The sequence below is a fragment of the Ciconia boyciana genome, chromosome 9 (assembly GCF_034638445.1).
Source record: "Ciconia boyciana chromosome 9, ASM3463844v1, whole genome shotgun sequence".
Taxonomy (NCBI): Eukaryota; Metazoa; Chordata; class Aves; order Ciconiiformes; family Ciconiidae; genus Ciconia; species Ciconia boyciana.
In genome coordinates, this window is record NC_132942.1 from 2,857,993 (window position 1) to 2,881,931 (window position 23,939).

The 23,939-nt window shown below is 41.7% G+C and overlaps 1 protein-coding gene across 3 annotated transcripts in view; it reads right to left on the reverse strand.

The window, feature by feature from the left end:
- Positions 1 to 2,464: 2,464 nt before the first annotated feature.
- FSTL4 (follistatin like 4) overlaps positions 2,465 to 23,939 on the reverse strand; it is a 239,052-nt gene continuing 217,577 nt past the window's right edge. For 2 of the 3 annotated variants that reach the window (XM_072872822.1, XM_072872823.1), the window contains 8 exons: positions 21,522 to 21,683; positions 20,363 to 20,497; positions 18,894 to 18,920; positions 13,481 to 13,599; positions 10,450 to 10,599; positions 9,465 to 9,572; positions 6,287 to 6,396; positions 2,465 to 3,167 (listed from right to left, as the gene is read on the reverse strand). In XM_072872822.1, the coding sequence (XP_072728923.1) occupies positions 2,465 to 3,167; positions 6,287 to 6,396; positions 9,465 to 9,572; positions 10,450 to 10,599; positions 13,481 to 13,599; positions 18,894 to 18,920; positions 20,363 to 20,497; positions 21,522 to 21,683 (1,514 nt within the window). The remainder of the gene's footprint in view (positions 3,168 to 6,286; positions 6,397 to 9,464; positions 9,573 to 10,449; positions 10,600 to 13,480; positions 13,600 to 18,893; positions 18,921 to 20,362; positions 20,498 to 21,521; positions 21,684 to 23,939) is intronic. The other variant, XM_072872825.1, reaches the window with a different exon arrangement.

Sequence of the window (23,939 nt, forward strand, 5' to 3'; positions counted from 1 at the left end):
AAAGTGGGATTTTTCAAGTGAACGCTATTCCAATATTTTGCGACAAACAGGAAGAAGTGAGGTCTGTTACACATCTTTCACAGCCTATATATAAACCAGCCTCAAGAATATTTACCTGAACAGATATATACATTTTTTTTTTAATATTCTTAAAAAAGTAATATTTGCTTGATCTATGACACAATGAACGTCTCTACAGGGAAACTTACCATCGGCATAATAAAATATTCAAGAAGTCATAAAAGATAACACGAGAGCAGTGTGTTTGGCCTTGGTAAAACACATTTAGGATGACTGCAATGTATGGATACAGCTTTGTTCAAGAAAGGAGTTGTGCATATTTAAAGGTACTTACAAAGCTGGTCTTCTCCTTTCCTTGACGTGGGTATGTTTCCTAACCAGATGAGTAGAAAATCATGGACACCATGCATTGCTAAAGGAAGGCTATGCCAATCTGTTTTCTACGTCTGTGTTGCAATGATGGGATAGTCTCTTCTAACCCCTATGGCTCATAAGTGAAAAGAGATGTAGGTTTCAGCCTATGGGTGCTGAAGGGCAATTTCAAGGACTCCATGTTTCATGAATTCATAGGATTCAGCTCCCCTTCTTTGTCTGTCTGAACAGATTGTTATATACTCTCTACAGAACCGAAATGGTTTAAATTACTTCAGGTCTACAGCCACGCTAAAATGCTACTCTTTCGGTAAAGTTTAACATTTAAAGCAAAGATTACCAGTGTCAGTCTGCATCCTTCTCATTTAAAATCCCTCTGTGTGCATAGTGAAATGGGTGACTTTAAGCATCTGTGTTGGAAAATAATTACTGCGCCACTACATATCACTGGATGCGTTCAGCAGCTGCTTCCCTACAAACTCTGGGCAACAAGGTCATTCGCAAAATGAGCTCGGTCTTTCGAAAGGCCGACGGGCGGCTCCAATGCAACAGATGTTTACCTTCAGAGAGAGTTTTCACCCACGTCAAGACCACATATGCAAAGCGGCGTGTGGGATACGACCGCTCGGATGCGCCCGTTCGTGGTGGCAGTGATGCTCACCTGGTTTGCACCACTTTGCGAGCCACAGCTGCTCTTGCCCTGATTACTTCACGGTGATGGATATAGAAAGTTACAAAAACGCAACTAGAAAAGTTTTTATATCTTCCAAATGTGCAAATGGATCTATATTTTTATGGGAACTCAACTGAAATTTCTCAATGCCAGCTGTTGCATTCTAAGGTAATTCAGCTGGTTTTACATGAATCTCTTTGCTCATAACTAAAAGATAATTGACTATAAACAAGTGCACTATAAATGGGAAGCAAAAAAATCACAAAGAAAAATTGTTTCCCAGGATGTCTGAAAGGAAATAGGCAAATTAAGGCTATGACTAGAAAATGAGTGAGTTTTCTATTAAAAATACCCTCTGTCATTGTAGCTATTATTTTACAAAGAACCAAGTGACTTCAGTGCTACTAAATATTTAATGAGAGAAACCAACAATTTCTAGACGTGTTGCTGCCTCCTATGGGAATAACCACAACTAATTCTCTGCCCCTGAAGAGCAGATTTTGCATATTGTGCCCAAGCTGACCGCACTCACAAGCTGCTGAAAGACTAATGCCCCCTTCTCAACAAAATTTTTTACAAACTCTGACCCCTCCTCAGTGTTTCCTGGCTTTTACCCACTCTAATGGCCTGGATATTTCATGCCAAATTTCTCAAATACAATCGCACAAATATGCATTAGAAGAGGGGGGGGACTCATAACATTGCCTTCAGTAGTACCAAGAGCAAAATTAAGCACAGAAGAAAGCGAGCTGACAGTTCCTATTTCTGTTATGCCTCCTTCTGAAATCACATCTGTGAATCCTCCCAAAGCCATCCTGCAGAGAAAACGGATCAGTTTTCATTAAATCGCTCTCCTAGGTTTCTGTGGTTTGAAAACTGCTCTCTGATGCTTCGTTTCCCTCATCATCCAAAGGTGAATTTTAACTGCAGTCATTGCTTCTGTAGTCTCTCTGTGTTGGGGTGGGGTAGTCAGCACAGCTAACGGGCAAGGTATACAGGAAAGAAAACTGATGGCTTGAACATAACATAAAAGCTCCTCAGTATGGAAACTCAAACCCTCTTTTGTTGTATAGAATCACTAGGTTTCGTGGCTTATACGATATCTCAGTGGAGATATTATTCGCTTCCCAGCATTTTTCTCATAACCACAAATCATACCCCCAAATAAAAAATACCCCTTCAAAACCACTTCCTATTAGCAGAGCATACCTTATATTATAAAACTTGCAAGTAGACCAGTGTTGTACCATGAAGCCTATACAGGGGGTTTTTGTTTTTTCTTTTTTTTTTTTTTTTTTCTTCCCCAGTGTAAAAATATACAATGCTACTGCTCATTTGTTGCAGTGTTAAAGGTCCAACCGGTACTTGCCTGCCGAAGGCTCTACTGCTGTTGCCCTCTCATACCTCTCCAACCCAGACCACTGTGTTACCCCTCCTTATACCTGAAACCTCACAGCGTAACGTATTTTGCCTCCCATTTATAACAAACAATGAATCTTTAGCTGGTGTAATGAGATACTGTCCAAATAATCCACTGTCTTTCATAATTCTGTTGTAGTTGCTCCAGGGCCAGTCTTTGGATGTGATAGGGTCCTTTAAATTCTTCAGTACATTCATTTTCCCCGTTGACAGCTCTACAAAAAGCACATCTGTTTGCAAATGTGAAGTAGCATATATATAGTACTGATTGCCTTCAGTGAAAGAGGGTTGAAATGTCAGATCAGATACGTGTATGTTTGTTTGTAAGTCATAAATCAACTTGATTTCCCCTCGGAGAGATAGAGCCTGGACTTTGATCCTGCCACTGTCTTCATCCGCACTGACCAAATAGCGTCCATCCGGTGAGATATAAGGCGTGCCCGACACGTCACTGTTGGGGCCGATGACGGCATCGGTAACACTGTCAATAATGAGCTGCGGCGACACAGCCACTGACCTATTCCTCCTACACTGGACAAAGAAGTAACCGCCCAGGTGGGTATAAGCCATGGTCTGCGGTACGCAGCTATAGTTTTTGAAGTTGATAGTCTTGATGTGGGTCACAGTTTCCAGGTCAATTTTGTGAACTGCGGATTTCGATTTGTTAAAGATGAAGCCAAACCTGAAATAGAAAACATGACACTGAAGTCATCCCTGGAGACACAGTGATATTCTTGAGAAAAGACAAATTCAGCAGAACTGGGAAACTCTGTATCCCGTTCGTTTCGGAAGCATGTGCAATAACGCTGTCTCTTTTCTGTAAGAAATCTCTCTCGTTTCAGTGCTTCTAAGACATGCTAAAAGGAGGTATATATTTCAGTTAAAAATTAGCAACCTGATCCTGGAAGCTTGAATGTGTGCGTGGGTATTTGAATAACATCTTCAAGAACTGAAGCCTTTTACTGGGAAGACCAGTTTACAATAGGAAGGATATCAAGGCTTGGGTGTTTTGTAGGCTAGTGTTGACCAGTTTTGTATTTAATCTGTTTCAGGTCTAGAGAGATGTAATTCAATATATACTCAAGACTTCTTCAATCTCAAAATAGAAAACCATCCAAAATAAAGCATATCCCTGCCAGGCTGGGGCCAGAGAGCAAGTTTGAGCTGTATGTATAACCACTGAGTGAAGACCACGTCCAGCCTCATCTCTTAAATTGTAGCATCTGAGGGTAGCTGTGATGTGTGTTTGCTACCTGTGGTGCCTGGGGACCGCTGCAGGAGCTGGCAAGGCTGAGGTGAGAGCAGACTTTGTTAAGCACCGTCCCGCCAGCCCAGGGAAGGTGTAAAACATTTCTTGAGGAACATAAGCAGCCAGGGTGCACCGAAGAAAAGGGGTCTTTGTTTTCTGTCTCAAGAGAGGGCAGACAGCAGTGAGCAGAGAATAAATGTTCTGTAAAAGATATATGCTGCAGCACATCTGACCTTTGCTGAAGACAAGAAAAGGTCAAGAATAGCCAAGAAAGGTTTCTGCTTAATTTGAGAGGGAGCCCATAGAAACAGCCTGTTTGTGTTCCCCTTGATTCACAGGTCACTGCTACTGACTTATGAAAACTAGTTTTACATTGGGTATCTTTTCATCCATTCAATGCAGACAGAAGGAAATGAAGTGAGTGCTTAGTTTTGTATCTCTTCCCCGAAAGATGTAAAATTGCTTCGTGAAATGTGGAGGACAACGTGCTTGCATACAGATAATACGTATTTTGCTTAAAACACTGGGTTTACTTCTTTATTCTTAATCCATCTGTCAATGAGACACTCGGCAATGATTTGACTTCCAAAGAATGAGCCAATGTAGTGTATGATCCCATGAAAATCACTGGGCTAAGCCTTCCATTTTCCCATTATACTCACATCCATTAGAGACTTCAGAACATATCTGCAGTGGAGATTCGTAGCGCACTGTGTGTGGGGAAATTGGATATGACACTTGTATTTCTCCTGGATGAATGCATTTTAAGTACACTTTAAAAAATGCCTTCCCTTACAGCATTTGTTTCCCAAGGCTTCCTTAATACTTGGCCAAGTGCCCGAAGAAGTTAAAAAATGGTTCTTATCATAAACTTTAATTTTAAAAAGTGGGTCAGAATGTGTTTTATGTGCACACAGCTGCAGAAGAGGCGCAGCGCTTGCATAAAATCTGTGATCTGAAATCTCAAAGAAAACCTTGCACTTAGAGAGTTTTTAATAGACAACAGTCTACCCTGGGAACTAATAAAAATGGATACATTCCTAGATATCCATCTGAAATAACAGGCAGCTGAAATACATATGCAGGAACATTTGCATACAAATATTTTTTGGCTCGCGGAAGAGATTGCTTAAATATTCACCTTCCTGGGAAATGCTGGTATTGCCATTTATTGTTTCTGAGTGGAGAATTTAGAACATGATCTCAGTAAGTCTCATTAGACTGTGAGCAATTATTTTTCTGTGCTGAGGGTGAGAGAGAACGGACAAAGATCTGGCCCTGAACAAATGAAATAGGAAATTAGGCACAGCTTTCTCTGCTTTGCACATAGAAAACTATAGACAATTATCTACATTTAATATTTCTTACGGAAGATCATCTGTATACAGCTGATTAATCACACTGAAGCAAAAAGACAATAAAACAACAACAAAAAAAGTGTAATTGTTCCACTTTCCTGTCTTTGAACCCAGACCATACCTTCTCATCTCAGGCTTTAACATTCAGCAGAGTCATCTACCTCCTGGCACTACTATTAGTCATAACAATATTTTGAAAGCAAACTGGAAAAATGAGGTAGGGAAAAATTAAGAATGATAGCCATGAAGTATGGCTCATTATTTTGTGTTTCAGGAAGCAAAGTTATTTATTTTGGATCAGAAGCAACACATAATCATTTAAGTGTGACCCCCCCCCCGTCCTCGGTGTTCACTGCAGGGAACCTAAGATTAATGTAAGGAGTTACATTGTGATTTTTTGAGTGTTTAACTTAGTTAAACTATACTGAGGACAGAAGATGGTTCAACAGTTGTTATGTTATAACATGGTAAGAACAGTATAAATTGCTGGGCAGTTATCATCAATTCTGATGACGTTAATGGGAGGCTTCCTGTTCCTGCTGGGAAGCAGCCAGTATTACTCCAAGTTATTAGTATGTTGGTTATACAATCTCATTAACCACTACATCACATTAACATTCAAAACTGATGGTTCATAGAAATGGGTTTTTTTTAAAATATGCAGTGCATAACATTTTTCTGCTCCAACCGTACACCTCACATAGAGATCCAATATTTGAAGAAGTAAATAGTTGGAAACACGTGGAAGAACCATGCTTTATGCTTCAGGCAGAGTAAAATTTTACCAGTTCAGGCAATAAATCTTTGACATAGGTTTCTGCCCAGATCCATAAAGCTGTTTTGAGGAGGGAAGGCAGCTTTCTGGCCATGAAATTCCCGGCAAAAGCAAGCCAGGGCAGTGTGTCCTGCTTTGCTGCAAGGAGGCATCACTGACCAAGCTGAGGTCAGGACACCTGTGTGTGGTCCAAGGGAAGTCCAGGTTCTTCTCTTGCTGTTTCATTGATTCGTTGAATAACTATAGGTAATTTGCTCAACCATTTCTCCATTTCACATGTGAAAATGGGGATAACGGTAGGCAGGATGATCACAAATTCATTCATTAACATTCATCGAGTGCTGTAAGATTATTAGAAGGATGTCCACTAGAAGAGAGCAGTATGGTCACTGTTGCTATTCACTAAGATCATTTCTTACCTAACGTGATTAATAATAAGATTTGTAGGTGGTATAAAAAAATCATCCACTCCTTCAAACGGTGTGCGGATAACGTGCTGATCCTCCCCTGCGCTTGCCTCTGGTATTACCTACAATAAATACACACAAGGTTGAGTACAGAAAAAGCAGCAAGTAAGGCAGAAAGGTAAATACAGACTACATAGTCATACATGGTACCGAGTGGCTTTTCCCAGGGACGTAGTAGACTCAAATTGATTAATGACTTCAAAATATTGTTTGGTGTAGCTGTCTTGAAAAAAGTGTGCTAATAAATAGTATTTGAGGCTTGACATTTGTAAGGTAAGTACACAACTCTACTTGCATAAGATGTTTATATCTCGAGAAAGAGCAGTCATGCAGGAGCTGAAGTAGTATGACAACACTAAGACCATAATAATTTATTCCTCACTGTCTAAAATAAACATTTATTTCATAGTCATATTTATTAATCTCACTTAAATGCACAGCGATCATTTACCAGCTTGAAGGATCAAACACTAAGTCACAGCACTTAATTATCACTTTGAAGGAGAAGAACTGTTCATCCATCCACCGCACCATATAAAATTGAGGGAAGAGCAGAGGAAGGCCCTTTGGCTGTCCCTCCCCGTGCTGTCCTCCAGCACAGCGCACACCTCCACGGCCAGGGGAACTCAGCTCCTCCACTGCTCCGGAAAAAGAGAGGTAGAAGTTTTCAATAATTAAAATGTTAAATACTCAAATTGTTTGCTCCGTTCGAGATGACTTTAGCCCATTCATTGGGAACTTCTGCTGCTCTCATGTGCAACAGTAGTTGCTTTGAATTTATAGCTACATAATTCATTAAGGAAATGCTAAAACCCTACAAGGTTTAGTTCAGACAGCTGTTCTGGTCGTGCCATTTAGATTTCTTCCAATTAGATTGCTCAAGAAAGATGCCCACTCTTGCATACTGCTTTCACAAGGCCAGACATTTGCTTCCCACAAGCCAGTAATGGCTAAACAACAGCATCCCATTAGTCAGCTGCACGGGCTGTTTGATAAATCCCTGACTTCCAAAGAATGAGTGGAAATTTAGATCAACCTCCGCAGTAGCATCTTTGTTAAAAAAAGATATTTTATTGCATGTCTGCAACTAACCACTGCAGGTTTTAAGAACGAACTTTGCCAAATCAGTCACTGCCCACCTTTTGGGAAAGAAGGTCGGAAAAAAAGAAAAGATCTGCTGATGCTGATGCTAATCTCATTCTCTACATGTGTAACTGTACTTCATAAAGATAACAGAAAGGACTATCTGAGAGCTGGAGCCTTATAACAAGTTTCCAACTGTGCAGATGGTGTGTTCTTCTTAATAATCACACGCATGTGCCATCTCTCCTTTAATTACAGAAACCTCTCACAGCTGGATGGAAGAAATTAAGTCAGAAAGGGTAAAGAGAGCCCATTTTGTCTCCTTATACCCTGTACAGGAAACTGCTCATCCCCAGGTGAGACAAGCTGGTGGCATTGCCTCAGAAACCTTCATTTATTTGCCCCATTCTGTTTCTGGTGTCTCTTCCTGAAAATGCCCATGTTGAGTTGCTGGTCCATTCTTTATTCTTGAAAGCCTGCAGGCTGCAGCCGTTATCTTGGATGGAGCATGTGGCTAGTGGGGACGGCTCGTCCCACCTTCACGGGGCAGCATCTCCAGCGAAGCCTTGGGCAACCCCACGACTAATGTAGACTCCAGATTTGTAGGTTTTTAGGTCAGAAAGCACAGACACCCTTCTTCTCTGCCTGTTGGGGAATGCTTTAATGTAGACTTAGAAGCAAATGTTTCTGGTAGGAGTATTCACACGACACCTATGTTTCCAGAAAGGCTGGGAAGCAAGCGTCAGAAAATATCTACTGCAGAAGAGTACGTCTGGATGGACCAAATCAGCTCTGGTGTCAACTCTGTCATATGACATACAGTAGCAGCAAAATGCCCAATTAGATGCCTGCACTTAGTGTTTCCGTACCGTCAACAGAAGAGTGAATCCTCCAGGGATTCAGAAACAGAAGTTAATTTATAGTTGTCCAAACCTATGTGCATTACTGTGCCCCGATATCACCGTGGGTCTGACAGTGCTGAGCGTGGAGGAGCTCCGGGGACCTCACTGGCACCCCTCCAGTGGAGTCGCTGACACCCAATAACAGAATTTCTCCCTGAGGTTTTACTTTTGCTGTTTATGTTTTCTGCATGCCCTAGAGAGCTCCTTTTTGCATTTTACTGTGAGAGGAACAATTCTACCACATTGCGCTCCATCATCATCCAAAAGGAGGCTGAAGGCTTGTGAGAGACAAGTGACAAAATGAGTTTAAAGAAAATAAGTAGCAATTTAGTGCACTGGCAGAAAACCTGGACTTCTCCTATATGGAAGAGGTAAATGCCTTCACCAAACTGGGAGAATAGGGTGGTTTTGCTCAATGCATAATGAGGGCGACAGGCTAGTAATCCTGAAAAGAGGTCCAAATCTTGAGGCACCGTACAACGCATTCACTTTTTAATGTTTCTTTTTACGTGCAATGCCCCCAAACTCTGCAGACAGAAAAATTTGCAGGTCATCATAACGTCCGAGAAGGGTGCGCTGCAGCTCTGCAGTGAACACACGCTTAGTCCCTACCTTAGGCTTATCCTTGAATGTGTTGCTCAGCCTTACACCTCCAATAAAACACTACCAATAGCCTGAAGAGTAAGAGATTTCTATGCAGAAAGTATCTTCTTTGTGGCTTCTTGGTACCCACTGCTTTTGGACCTCAATCGAGTTAAAAAGAAGCTGCACTCACGCAGGCTGCACAAATGACTTGGAGCATCGCAGGCTCATACTGCTCGCAGTCAGCTGCCAGCCCTTGCTGTATGACTTTATGGCACTTGGCTCTGTCATCAGCCTTAAAACAAAACAGACCTTGGCAACAAAGCAGTCCTGCTGCCAGCCTACGGCAGAGTCATTGCTCAAAAACAAATTAAACAGCAGGAAAAATATGTGAGGATGGATGGAAGAGGGATGAATAAAACACACTAGATATGTAAATGAAAGAGCAGCTTTATATCCAGACCGTTAAATGCTGTTAATTAACTGCAACCAACCAGCCACCAGCTTGCTACCGATGATGCCAAGGCAAGGAAGGGCAAAGGCTCAGGCACATAAGGACTTACCTGCAGCGTTGGCGAGGACTTCCGCATGTCACCCCAGCTAAGCACCCAGACTTGGTCGTGGGACTTGTCATAATGTAATTTGGTTGGTAACGGGTCAACATCCAAGGACTTAAAAACACCAGAGACAGGTATTTACATAGTGACCCAAATGCACATGACAAATATTTTATTAGTTTACTGCAGACATTCCCATGCACCACTGTTACACTCATTTGTGCAGCGTTGCCTTCAAATCAGTTGGGGGATCAGCAGCAGCACCAGCAGCAGAAAAATCTGGCTGCTCGGTGCCGTTTTCCAGCTAGACATCACTGCATCTTATGCTCTTATTTATAGCCAGAAGATCAGGGGCCAATTTCTGCTTGAATTATACCCACACCATTTCATTCTTCCCAACCTGCTTATAGAATCATAGAATTATAGAATGGTTTGGCTTGGAAGGGACCTTTACAGGCCAGCTAGTCCAACCCCCCTGCAAGAGCAGGGCCATCTTTAACCAGATCAGGTTGCTCAGAGCCCCATCCAACCTGACCTGGAATGCTTCCAGGGATGGGGCCTCCACTACTTCTCTGGGCAACCTGTTCCAGGGTCTCACCACCCTCACTGCAAAAAATTTCTTTCTTAAATCCAGTCTAAAGGATTGCCTGACCTTATAACCTTAACCTTATAACTGCCTGACCTTACAACCGAGGTCAGGCAGCAGCTCAATAAGTGTAAGCCAGAAATTCGTCCTAGCATTATTTTATCACACTGAATGCAGCCTGGCTGCAGATGCAGCCCTGAGACTATGATACCCAACCCATAAAAGAGTGTTCTCCTGCCAGTGAGGTTACAGAACAGCGAACGGCACAGTGCGACCCCACGGGTGACAGCAACACAGGCCCAACTTTTTAGTGATGTCAGCAGATCCACTTGGCAAAGCTCTACTTTTTTGGTCCCATATCAAGTCTTTTGCCATCAGTGAATAAAGAGTTCCCCTTGTAAGTACCTGTATAGCTTTCTGAGTCTGGGTATCAATTATCAGTACTCTATTCTGCTTAGGCTGTGTCACATAAATGTACTTGTCTCTGACATTGACCGCTGAAGCCCAGAGGCAGGACTGAGTGCCTTCACCTTCCACTCTAGGACAGATCTCTTCCTGAGGGGAAAAACAAAAAGAAGAGGAGAAAAGGTTTAATTTCTAGAAGTTCAGGGCCTGGAACAGAAAGAAGCTTAGCCTTGAAAACCATAGGAAAAAATTCCCTGGGGATTCCATTAGGATGATTTTTTTCCCCCTTCTTTCCTGGAAAACATGAAATAATTATTTTATCAGCTACCACACTGCAGCCTGGCTCTACCCAGTGACATTAAACAGCTGGACCTCCTGCAAACTCACATTGAATTTAAATAACCACACAGCCTATGGATCTATCTTTTGAAGTACGCTGTGGTTCATCAAGACTTGCGCAGTGCTGTCAGCATTTATTAGCAATAGAAATATCACTCCGTGCTTTGAAAAACCAGTGATTTACATTAATTGAATCACAGCTTTATAGTTTTCATCAAGTCTTTGTTTTCAGTTCAGGAGAGCATGCTCTAAGATGCTTGTGCTCAGGGAAACAGTAGCAAAACAAGTAGGTCCTACAGTCTATTGCTCCAACACAGAAAATTCCCCTGTTCAAAAGGAACCAAATCCTCTTCACAGCTGCCTGATACCATATTTTGTCTCTGATTCTCCACTCACTGAGTCCTGTGCAAAACTGGATTTAGCTTTAGTGGGAGCTCACTGGTACCCTAAGTTGGAAGAGCCATACGTGATCTCGCCAACAAGCCTCTGCACGTTGGCTACTCTTCTTCGCTTTTCCTTCTGTTGAGTTGCTTTATTTGAAAGAGCATTTGTGTAGGACCGGGCTGTGGTGTGGAAACGAGGGTAAAACTAAATGACCACGTATATATTTCAGTGAGCACAACTGCTGGTTTTAAATCTTGTCAATGCAACAGCTGGGTCACTTTAAATAGTGGCACAACCTCCCTAAGGGGAAAGCGATTCGAGCAGCAGAGCCTGTTCAGGGAAAGAGGCGGTACAAGAAAAAACAATGCCAACACCGGGTTCTGTATCAGAGCGATGATTATGGATAAAAAGATTTCACCTCTAAGCAGCACAGCTCTGTTGGCTACGTACCTTGGTGGAGACCACATGTAAAGGTTGAAGATACAAGACTCAACAGCTTGGCTGCATTTTCCTTCCTGGCCCTCCGGCCAGGCTGGGGATCTATGCTACTGCAAGCTAAAAGATGCTACAAAAGCCCAGCCTCGGGCTTCAGCAGCCATTCACGCAGCCAAGCACCTGACAGCCTCCAAACTGCCCTCCTCATCCTCGGCTGCGCACTGGGGCTTGGGCTCTCACAACACAGCATCCACCCAAACCAAGAGGAACAAGGAAAGGTCACCGGCCTTTCTGCTACAGTGCTCAGCTGCAGCTGCTCTATCTGCTTTTGTGCCCTCTAATAGCAAATGAAGAAACCTTTGTTGTAGAAACCCTCCTAAAGTTGCAGGCTGGTGTCACTGTCTATGTGGCAAACACTCAAGATACTAAAAGGGAAAAGGGAGGGGAAAAAAAAGCCAATCCTCCCTATACCAAAGGCAAAAGGCCTTATGATATCTGTAGGAAACCTTAGAGGTCTCTCTGAAAGGCAGCCAAGTAATGACGTTAAAAATCCCTTTTATGCCCACCACTGTGCTGACATTATTTCCTTAAGTGCCCTCTCTTCTTTGTTCTTTTCAAGCTGTTTCCCCAGAACCACCTCTTCAATATTTACAGCTCTTTGGAAAAGAAACACAAGATTTCTGTCTTTGAGTAGCAACAGCTCAAGTGTGGCTTAATAATATTAAGCCCAAGCTAAGGACAGGTCTTGGGGTGAGCATCAGTCTGGATTTCTACTAAGGCATATTAAAATCCAGTGAAAAAAACCCAGCATCAATCACAAATTTATTGAGATTTAAAAAATACTGAATACAGACTCACAAGAAGGTCTCGACCCATGGCACCAGAGCCTGACCCAGCCTGCAAGGCTCATGATAGTGGTTCTCCCCTTTTATTCCTCCCAAAATTGAAAGCAAGGCTGAGTCCTTTTCTTCAGAAGGAAACCACAATCTCAGCTTCCCCTTTTAAAAAAACCACCAAACTATAATAAAGGAGTGACTAAAAAAGCATTTCTGGATGTCTTTCAGCACCTGTGTTTTATGAGAATTGATAGTTTCATGAGCATATACATGGTGTATGTTACCACGCACGAGTACATAACACAGGTCGCTGAAAACATGGGCCTTACAGGGCCTCCAGGCACGTTATCCCACTTGCCACGTTAAGCTCCACTGCGTACGAGCCCGTGCTTGACGTTCACTGACACTTGAACAAATTTTCCCTGTGATTTCCTAAAGCAAGGGCTAGGTCAACTCAGCGCTGGCAGAAAACTCTGGACAGCAAACAAGGATGGTGCGGGTCTCTGGTTCAGCGGCAGAAGATGCAGAGGACCGGCATGGCACAACCATCTTCCGTGCATTCTTACTCGCCTCCCTGCTGTGGTTTAACCTGGGAAACTATTTCTAAAGAGCAGAAAGTAGCCCACTCTTTTGCCTACGGAGACATCAGTAAAAGGGGCCAGTTAGCACCAGTGAGCGACGTGCGCATCTCTCTGCTATTGACTTGTGTACTTTCCCTACAGTCCAGTTACGACTTTTGGGCATGGATATGTAAATAGTTCAAAACCAGGACAAGTGAAAGTCTTTGCCTACATTTTGACATGATAACTAGTCAAATTCTCTGCAGCGTGTCAGTAATCCTCCATGTCAGTCTTGGGAACTTAGGTGGTTCCCTTAATTTTCAAGAGGAGAAGATGATATACCTCAGGGATGCCACACGAAGCCCACCAAGCTCCAACACCACTGTGTCAAATGGGTCCTTTAGCAATAAGAACCTTTGAAGAGATTAAGAGAAAGGTTCCCAGCTATCAGCTGTAGCTGCTGGGTTTAGGACTTACATAACTTGTGAAAATCCTCTCTTCGGGCCTGATGTGTCTCCGGATTTCACATTCGTTCGGCTGAAGGACTGTGATCCCATCATCAGAAAAGACATAGAACATATTCCCGACACTCAGGCCTTGAAGGGGGATAAAGCAAAAGGAGTAGGATTTTTTTTTTTTTTGGTATGTATCCATAGCTGTTAGGACTTTTTTTAAGAACTCTCCCTCCTCCCCCAACACACAAAATCCGCCTTACATAAAAGTTGGTCATTTGGATGCAGTCAGTGCATTCACAAAATCAAATTTCATGTCACAACGAGGGCTTCAAGGAGTGAAGAGGTACAGACACATTCAAAAATGCATTGCCTTGGTGGCGGCGGTTGTAGGCAAATAACTGCGTTCAGGTCTTGTGCATACGTACCAAAGTGGGATCTGATTACAAGAAGCCCCTGCATTGCATTGTTAACTCCCTCAGATGATGACTTTTTCTATGATTTCATTAAAAATAGCTTGCTAATAATTTGAGAACTGAGAGAGAAGCTTTAGTTAAAATTAATCTGAAGGTTGCCCTGTTACAGGTAACTTGACTTCTTGTAACTGTGATGCAAAATGGAAGTGCTTAACATCTGTTCCATGAATGAAAAGATATATATTTATTTTCTTAAACTATCTGGATGAACTAACTATAGCCACCAAAACAAATACATTTTTGAAATCTTGCAAACTGTAATTCACAAATGTGGAGTAGTTCAGCATCGCAATAGCACTCATTTATCCAACTGGGGCATTCCAGGAGATTTGGAAAACTGGCTGTCTGTCAGTGCTTTGCTGTTAGGAGATCGTGTTTTATCATTTCTGTCATGCAGAAATGCCTTTAAACGCTGATAATTTAGTTGTTCTTCAGCTACATACAATTGCAGTAACGAGCATCTTTTTAAGAAACGTTCAGGATCTTTCCAAACACTCTAGTTAGAAAGATCCAAGCATCATTTCATCTTTATCATACCATCACCAATAAGTGTTTGCAATGACCACTGTCACCCCCAGTAATGTTGATTGATAGGATACTTATCTGCCAACGATATGGCGATGTGGTAATTTGTAATTTCTAATTAATTACATTTTACCCATGGAGAAATAAGGTCCCGGTTCTACGGATCTGAACAACGGTCAGCGCTACAATTCCTTCGGCTGGTCCTGTGGCGGCAGCTCTGAACGCTGCTCTCATCTACAGAGTTTCTCGCATCCCTTAAGTGTTTGCAGGATTAAGCTCTAAATCATCATAGGAAAACTCCACAGTAAAAACACGTGTAATTTGGATAAATGCATTTTTGGAAAATTTTGTAAAAATACATAGTATTTAGTAAGGCTAGAAGGGGTTTTTTGGTGCTAAAACCCCCTCTTTTTGTGCCAAATAAGTGGCTTCAGAGTACAATGTCTCAGCATTTGGCGTTTGCTGTACTGACAACGTTCAAGTTGAGTCTCTCTAAACCATACCACAGAAATACCCCAGTTAGGGCATCAGGCGGGTACAGGAGCCGTGATCCTTAAATGGGATGCCACAGCGAGGGATCATGCACGTAGCAAAAAAGCTACCAAACTTCTGTCGAGAACTAAGTTATCTTTATGGACTAAGGGCTAATTTTTTCCGAGTATATTGTTAAAACATTCCATTCGGGCACTTTGGACCAAAATCTGCGCTCACAGCATGCACACAAGTCCCACCTGCTTCAGTGGGATTTGAGTGAACACATCAGAGGGCAGAATTTGACCCTGGCTGGAATGAGTGCACATATTTTCATGAGTAAAGGATTTTAATCCTAAGTGGAAACAGGCAGGCAACAAATTATGACCATTGTGAAGATGCTTATTATTATTTTCATGCACGATAGTAGCGTGATTTTGTCTGATGATCCTATTATAATGAGGGTGTATTTCAGAACTAAGGCCTTAATCAGTCACAAAAATACTTTGAGAATAATTTTACCCCAGTAGGTTTGGAGTTAGTGACTTGGCAAGTCCCACCACTTATTTTACAGTAAAATGAGTGCAAGTTTTTCTGCCGACTGGTTAAAATATGATACAAATCACTAATAGCATTCAGGTACTCTCTTTTTAAAAAAGTGTACCAATTTAAATTAAAATACTTTTTTCAGAGAGTTATCTTCACACTGATTTTTAGACAAAGCAGGTTTTTTACTAGACAAATTAGGTGTTTTATTGTGACTTACAAAGTATTTGCCAAGTCTCGATCGGGGTACATCTCTAAACAATCTCACGGACATCGCTAAAACAGACTCCACTCGATTATACTGCTGCAGCTCCTCGGTCTGGGGAATTATTTCAGTACAGAGGTGGGCAATGGAGAATTTTGCTCCGTTGTGTTATTTACGCTAGTGAGGCAGGTACTAGATTGGGAACTGGGGGACTAAGGAGGAGGGTTTTTCTTTTTCCCCCTTTTTAATTGAAGACATTTCAGGCTGGATGACAGAACTAGTTCAAAACCTAAAGGCTTTATAAAAGGCAACGTACCCCATCTGCGTAACAAAAAACCTAATATAACAAAAAACCCCATTAAGAATGGGGAGGGTCTCCTAAACACAACCGTTCTTATTTGAACCGTTCCAGATGAAGTTGACTCTAACATCTTTATTTTTTAAAAACTTCAGGAGGACACCTGATGACAATGAGGGTTTTCTTTATTTGAGGAATACAGTCTCCACCTGAGTGTACATTTGTATTTCCCTCCTTTAAGATCAACGGGAAAATTTGTCACCGTGGAATAGTCTCCTCTGATCTGATACTTGAATAATTTTCCTCAGTTTAATCTAAATGCTTGGAAGTATTTTAGAACTTAAATTTGGTTACAAAAAGGCTTTCAGCTTTTTAAGTGCATACATTCATAGAACTGATGATTGCCTGCTGGCACAATATGCTCCCTTTATCCAGGTATAAAGAAAGCAACACTCACTGCAGAAATGAACACTGGCATGAAAACAAATCTCTACCTTACATTTGGGCTACTCGTAGTTTTCTCTGTACAAAATTAAAAACTAGTTTGTACATTGAGTAAATATTGCACGCGCTTCCAGTTCCATGTTTAACTGGCTGGTCATGCTATGTGCACTCATTTCTCGAGGTTTTACTTGTGCATGGTCTGTGAAAGGTTTTGAGAACAGACTGATAGACTGACTTTTAAAATGACCAACCACTTGTGTTCAAACTTTTGACTTGCAGCAAAAGCTTGTTCTACACAATATTCTGTCTAGGGATTTTCCCAATAGCTTTAGTTACTACAGACCTTGTGGGCATGAGGATGTGATCATTTTAAAGGAGCTCAAGTCTACCAATCCATTTGTTAATATTGCTACTTACACATAAGTTTTCATTTTAATGGAATTGAAAGAATACATTAAAATGTAAAAACAAAAATACCATTCCTCTCTTCCAGCCTTCTCTGTGGCAAGATTTCACATGCTAAAGTATGCTCGGTGGATTCTTTGTCTAGAATGAATGTGCCGATCAAATACTATAGAACAACATGGGCAGGGGAATAGACCTGCTCTAAAGATACTGAACTGTTTAGGAACATCAATAGTAAATCTGCTTTTACTGCCCATGTTTTCCCTACGTTGCTCATACTTTTATTTAAAACGTGCAAGGTTGGTAAGCAGTAAGTCCATATTGTTTAGCAGAGTTTTATAAGACTTTCTGCAACCAACTTCTTAGTCGTTCTTTAAATATTACTATACTTCTACATCTGGTAGGGTTAACCAACTACTTTCTTTAAAAAGGAGCCTAAGGGGTACAGTATATAAACAGCCATGTAGCATCATGCAGATGATGGCTGGACTGATTAGATGCACTAGAGATTTCACTTCCAAGCAGAAGGGAAATAGCAATTCTTAGTGCCCATAATGCCGTTTACAGGGACATCAGCAGTAAAGAGACACTCTTCACTGCCGTGCACCAGGCACTTGCAGGCGGCGTATTTGGGAATAAGTGCTGGAGAGCTGTCTTAGGCGGCTGCGCCACATCTCATCACCTCCAGTCAGCTGCATCTGCTGCGTGTACGTGTCTGCAGCCAACAGCGGGACAGTAGATACGCATTGGGCCTTTGCATACCTGGCCAAGGTAGCACCGGTCACTAAGGGCTGGCACTTTCCTTCTGCCCCTAACATCCTTTGGGCCAAGCCACAGCAAACCAGAAAGCTCCAAGCCAAGGGCATGAAGCAAAACTGTCATTTTGGGTACCTGGAGGCACTACTCATGAAAGGGTCTTTGCACCCTCCAAAGGCAGAGTGAGCGTGCAGCCCTTCCTGGAGGAACAATGGCAGCGGGGGATGTTGTTCCTGGAGGAACAACATGCCTGCAGCGGGCAGGGGGATGCAGTCGAGAGCAGTCTGGATGTGCACAGAGACCTTCCCCACAACGCTGGAAGGACACCAAGGTCTCAGCCTCCTCATATGCAACTGGCAGATGTAAGAACTGGCTTACGCCTGGACTTTGACCCAAGAACCTTCCTCCAGGGAGTGGATACCCTGCTCACAGCCCCCAGGAGCCCAAAGGCAGGAGGCTCCCCATCCATGCACCTGGGCACGGTACCTACAGAGGCAGATGGGCGAGCTGCTCGAGAGCTCCTTGGGCCTTTGCATGATGCGTCTTACTGTGTGTTTTGGAAATTATGACGGCACAAGCATGCACAAAATCAAATAAATTCTCATTTCAAGTGCCTCCATAATATCTTTGAGTCGATTAGCTGTTTAGGATGGTTTTTTTTCTAATTTAGCTTCCAAGATACACAGATGTTGACCTTGTGCAGGACACACTATAAATTTAATCAAACTAGAGATCTTAACTGCCAATTAAAACATGGAGAAATGGGGCAACCTTTACCCTGCATCGATTTAAAGGATAGAGGGAGGCAAAACCTGTTGGGTTTTTTTTTTTTTTTGCCTAACAGTCAAGAACACAATTTTTGTTGCTCACCTAGTAAACGTCGATACATGCTACTGAGGAGGAAGAGCTTGAATTACTTGCTTAAAAATGCAGTGTATTGAATTTATGTCTTACTTGTTCAATTATGGTAATTTGGGAGCACTTCTGACACTTGTGCAATTGTGAATGCAGCTTGAGAATCTCAGGCTACTCACATTGGTGGCAGTTTATATAAAATTCACATTTTTATATATTTTACAGTCATCTATTATTTCATAGTGGGAAAACGTAAAGAGTTATAGGTACGATTTATATTACGAGAGTGCCATCTCTTATTTGAATAGTTTAGCTTTTAAATGTCTGGTCTGTACTTAATCTGGTAACTGTGAAAGTTGATAGAGTTAGTGGCAAGTCAGTGGAGAATGGCCCATCATGGAATTATTAAAGCAGACAAGCACATTATCACTACGACAAAAGAACTTTACTGCAGTACCTTCCTCTCGCCACAGTATGTTTGCAACTGCAGCATCAGAAAATAATCAGGAAAAGAAAAAAAACAACAAAACAATGTCAAAATTTTCATTGTAGCAAGTAACTGAATTAATACTCATGTTTACATGAACTGTTTAATTTGTGAAAACTCTGTAACATTCATTCAAATAAAATATCAGGAAAGATAGATATTTCTAAATACATTTGCTCCTTCTAGAGACAAGTTTGAAACTTTGACATGGGAAAAATCCTCACTGACACGAAGCCAACTTTAGCCTGTGCAAAGATCAAAGTCTTACTAAAGAGAAGATGTTATCTTCCACTGTAATTGGAGGTATGGTACAGGCTGTGATATTCCGTACAGGTTCAATAAGCAAACATGACATCTTTCAGAAGCCTGAGACTGGCAGTTACAGCAGCTACACACTTTGCTGCATTCCTTCTTGGAATTTCATGCAACTACATTCTCTTTTAGGATTCAAATACTCTTTGAAAGTACATCTGCATTTGAATTTCTGTTTAAGATACATCCAGCTATTTCTCAACATACTGTAATTTCCCTTGCTCAAGTATTCGAGGGAAAACGACCGATATTAACAAGAGTACATAAATCTATTTAATGAGGAATAGAATATATTTTCCAAAGAATCGCCATGAGAGCGCATATTTATGGCTAACTTGGTTTTCAATTCTTGCTCTATATTAACAGCCAGAAAAGTAGCTAAAATCCCATTTGCACCTAGCCTGTTAGTATCACCATGAACCCAGGTGATCTACCAAGTAGTGAAGACAGCAGAATTAGGAAGGATCAGGCCTCTGGGAGCTTTTCCATTGGGGCAACTAATCACCTCCTTCATTAATTGTGTTTCAGGGACAGTGCGGTCAAGATAACACTGCCGCGCTCCTATGGGAGGCATGCAGCTAAGAGTGGCTGGGAGAAAATTTGCCTTTGAAGTGGAAGATAATTTCACACCAAGGGAAACCTATTGTGCCAGTCAGTGATGTAAACACAGGTAAAATAAATAATTCAATCAGAATATTTTTCAAGCATCTAAATATTTGATAACTTTGACTTGTAACTGGCTTTAAAAGAAGAAGTCTTGACAGAAATCAGGGAAATTTATTTTCTGAAATCGCGTATAATTCGACAAACCATTAGGTTTTGGATTCCTTCATATCTAAAACTATTGCCAGTTTGTTACTGTAGTAAAGATGTTACCCATACCACACCCAGTACACTTCTGGCACATGAAAGGCATCATCGTTTTGGACGAGGAGATTTTACCTTCCTCACGTGGTTCCTTCCCAAAACAGTATCCAACCCTCTGATGAAAGCACGGACAAAACTGTCATGACCTTATGAGAAAGAGTCCAACATACCGCGTGCAATGGACTGAACCATAAATTGCACGTATACCACTACATTTAAATACACTTGAAAGAAATAAATACATGGAAAATTAAGCTTACGGGTCTTTCTTGCTGAATCTTCTATGAAAAGTGAAGATATGTCCTCATCCACTCCCACCTCATTTTTAGCAATGCAGGTATAGGCACCAGTGTCTTCATATCGAACGCTACTGATATGAAGTTCACTTCCGTTTGCTGTAAGACAGACACCCATAAACAGTGTTCCTCACTGCTGATAATTGCTTTTACTGCCCTTAATTGCCTTCCATTGCCGCAGCCGCCCGGTGACGGCTCGACAGGGTGGCTTCACCGCACAATGTTTCCCACACATAAATAGAGGTATTTGGGGGATTCTCACGAGAGCTAATGTTTTGCTTCTTTCCATTAGCACATACACACTCTGTGCCAGAAACAAAGAAAGAACAATCCCAAGTGCAAACAATAAATTACATTTCATTTATTTCTTCTTGTTAAATAAAAAAAAAAAGTGCTTTGGCCTTAGTGGAGAAAAATTCACTTCAATTTTGCAATCTGTTTTTCATCAGATCACCAAAAACTTGGGTTTGGGAGGGATCTTGCTACAGTTCCTCCTATCGTTTTGCTTTCTGGAGTGGGACTGCTGCCTAAAACCTTTGGAAGATTCTGAGATATCGCATCCAGCCATGAAGGGATATTTGTGTTGCCAACACCGGTCGAGGGCTGCAATACACCACAGCCCGACTGGGGGGCGTGTGGGGAGGTTTTTAATATTTTTACACAGCAAATTGCAAATAAATATTTTTGCCTTTCATTGCGTCTGTTGCACCCTCATTTGAACAAGGACCAACAGGAGTCAAGAGCCTGATTCCCTCTGCAGAGGCGGGTCTGAGAAGACAGGTGAACTGCAGCCTGAGTCTCAGCTGACTTGCATCCAGTGTAGTCCTTTTACCTGAACAAATAATTTAATGCATTTCTCTTCTGATTTGCACAGCTGTACACAAGAGGTGAGGCAGTGGAGAACCAGGCACACTGTAACACCGTTACCACTTATATCAATCAATACTGTATTTCCCGAGAAATTCACAGGAGAAAAAGATAAAAAGAAAGAACAGGGGTTTTGTAACACCATTTCCAACAACTGTGGCTTAGCGAAAGTACAAGAACTTCTAGTTTAAAGTGCAAAATAATCCTCCCTAATCCCCATCTACAATACTTTAATTAATCAAAATTCTGTTCTTACCTAGGAGCGTTAGTTGTTTGGATAGTTTTGGCACGATATCAATGCCGTTCTTTAGCCAGGTAATTCGGGGATTAGGGATGCCTTCGGCGTGACATTTGAGGCTTGCCGACACGCCAGGCTCCTGCGCCTGCGTTTCAGGGTAGACGCGAATCACTGGTGGCACTGCGGGAAACAAGGAATTGGTGACTTTAAACTCACCCGCCAGGTGCCACCCCTTGTCGGTGGCTCGAGAGCCGCTGCCTTCAAACGGCACGGCAGAAGACGTCTGCTCCAAGAACCGGGGAAATAAGCAACGTTGTGGCTTTCAGCGCGATCTACAGTAATGATTTTTTCTACAGCTCAACGTTGTGGGCAGAAAACAGAAAATAATAATGGAAAAGAGTAAACTAATAAACAAATGCCAGGGAGCAGCCTCGACACCTGATTTTGTATTTAGACCATTCTTGCTTTCTTTCATTAAGTGAGGATTGAACTTAAGTGAAGTTGGATTAAAACCTAAGGCGGGTACTCACATATTCAAACATTAAACTCCAAACCTTCACTGAATCTAGTAAGGAAGGAATTGGAGTTCTTGCCTATTAGAAGTAGCATATTATTCAACATTTTGATTAAATATCCATCAGGAAATAGCCTGTACATTCACTACCTGTTATTCTGAACAAATGAAGTGTTTATACATCTCTTTTTTTCTGAGAGGCTTTCAAAATGTGACTTACCTTGTTTCAGGAAGGCCCCTCTGAACTATTTAATATACTCAATTGGCAGAACTACTAATTATATTACAATTTCAGACAAGTTCATTGATTTTCAATCATGTTGCCTTCATTGCTCAAATCAACAAGGCTTACTATCACCCATTAACTATTTCTTAACAATTTACTCACACACTTTAAAGAGAATTTGCAATATTGCAGTATCAGTGAAAAGTATCAGTGGGACCCTCCTTTCTTTCACCTCAAGGAAAATAATAAAAGGAGACGTGAGGATGTGCCGTATCACGGCTGATGGTATTTGAAGGGTGGTCATGGACTGCTGGGTTTCATAATCAAGTGGTCAACTTTTCTACCAGATTAGGAGATTTTGGGACTCATGATGTAACTGTTGAAAGGCGTACACGCTTGTAGAACCACGGTCAGAGTCAGATGTGGATGCCGATACGTGGGGACCCAACTTCTTCCTCAAGGAAAATGAGAAACCTCTGCTATAGTGGAGGAAAATTTGTGGGGTTTTTTAGAAAGCCTGAATGAGTCAATAACAAACTTCCACTGGAAATCACTGGCTTAAGGTACCTAACTCACTGCTGTGTTTTTATATAGTCCGTCATTAGGCTCCAGGACTGGCGAAATTAAATTGACTTAACAGTTGCTTTAGAATAAAACAAAATCTGTGTTTGCAGCTTGCTATGTGCCTATATATCCATATGGGGATAGTTTAAATAATTACATTCACTAGCATATACTTTCCATCTTTCTCTTTCTATTTTTTATGGCCCTTACCAGAGAGGGATGTATTTTACTTCTGTCTTACCTACCAGCTGCCAAATACTAACCAGAGCTGAGTCATCAGCTTGGAAGGAAATCAGCCACAAACAGAAAGCCCCCAAGTCTACTTGTTTTTTATAGCTTTAAAAGCAAGAGATTGTTCAAGTGTAATCTGAGAGGAAATGCCTGGGGGCAACCGGAGAGACAAAAAATGGGGACTTTCTAGCAAAGGAATGGCTTTAAACTTCACCTCTGCACTGGACGTGTGGATTTACTTCCTCGTCTTCTATTTCTTTTACTTGAGAAGAAAAGAAAATGTGTTGTAAGATGCAGGGCAGTGAGTAAAACACCATGTAAGAGCTCTTTAATCAGGAGGTTACCAAAAAGGCAAGGTCTGTTTTATTGAGTTTGCAAATTCTAAATAAAAGCATTTACTAGCTTTTTCTCTTCTCTTCCTCCCATCGCTGTCAGGGTTACAGCTCCTCCTGACTTCAGGAGGTGGCAGATCAAGCGGAAGGATGGCAAAGGAAGCGATCTGCTGCTGGAAATGGCTGGCAGCTGTCAGAGCCATCCCTGCATTTATTTAAGAGACAGGGTCCAAGCAATTCAGGGGAATAAGACTAAGAGTCAGGAGCTTCTGATTCCGTCTGTACCTCGGAAAATTAATTTAAATTTCTCGGAGTCAGTGTCTCCAGGCGTGATAGGATAAAGATGGTAATTTTTGTCGACTTTGACAATTTTATGAAGGTCCTGCACTCAACGCTTGTCTCACCTATGATTTGCTTGCTACTAGTAACATTTTTAGAATCAAATGGTTTAGGAACTGAGCTCCATTGAAAGTCTACATCTATTGAAATTCAGACTCATAGATGAGAGGTGCTTTGTCTCCTACAAATGCATAGGAAAAAACTTACAATACCCAAGCAGGTTAGATGCC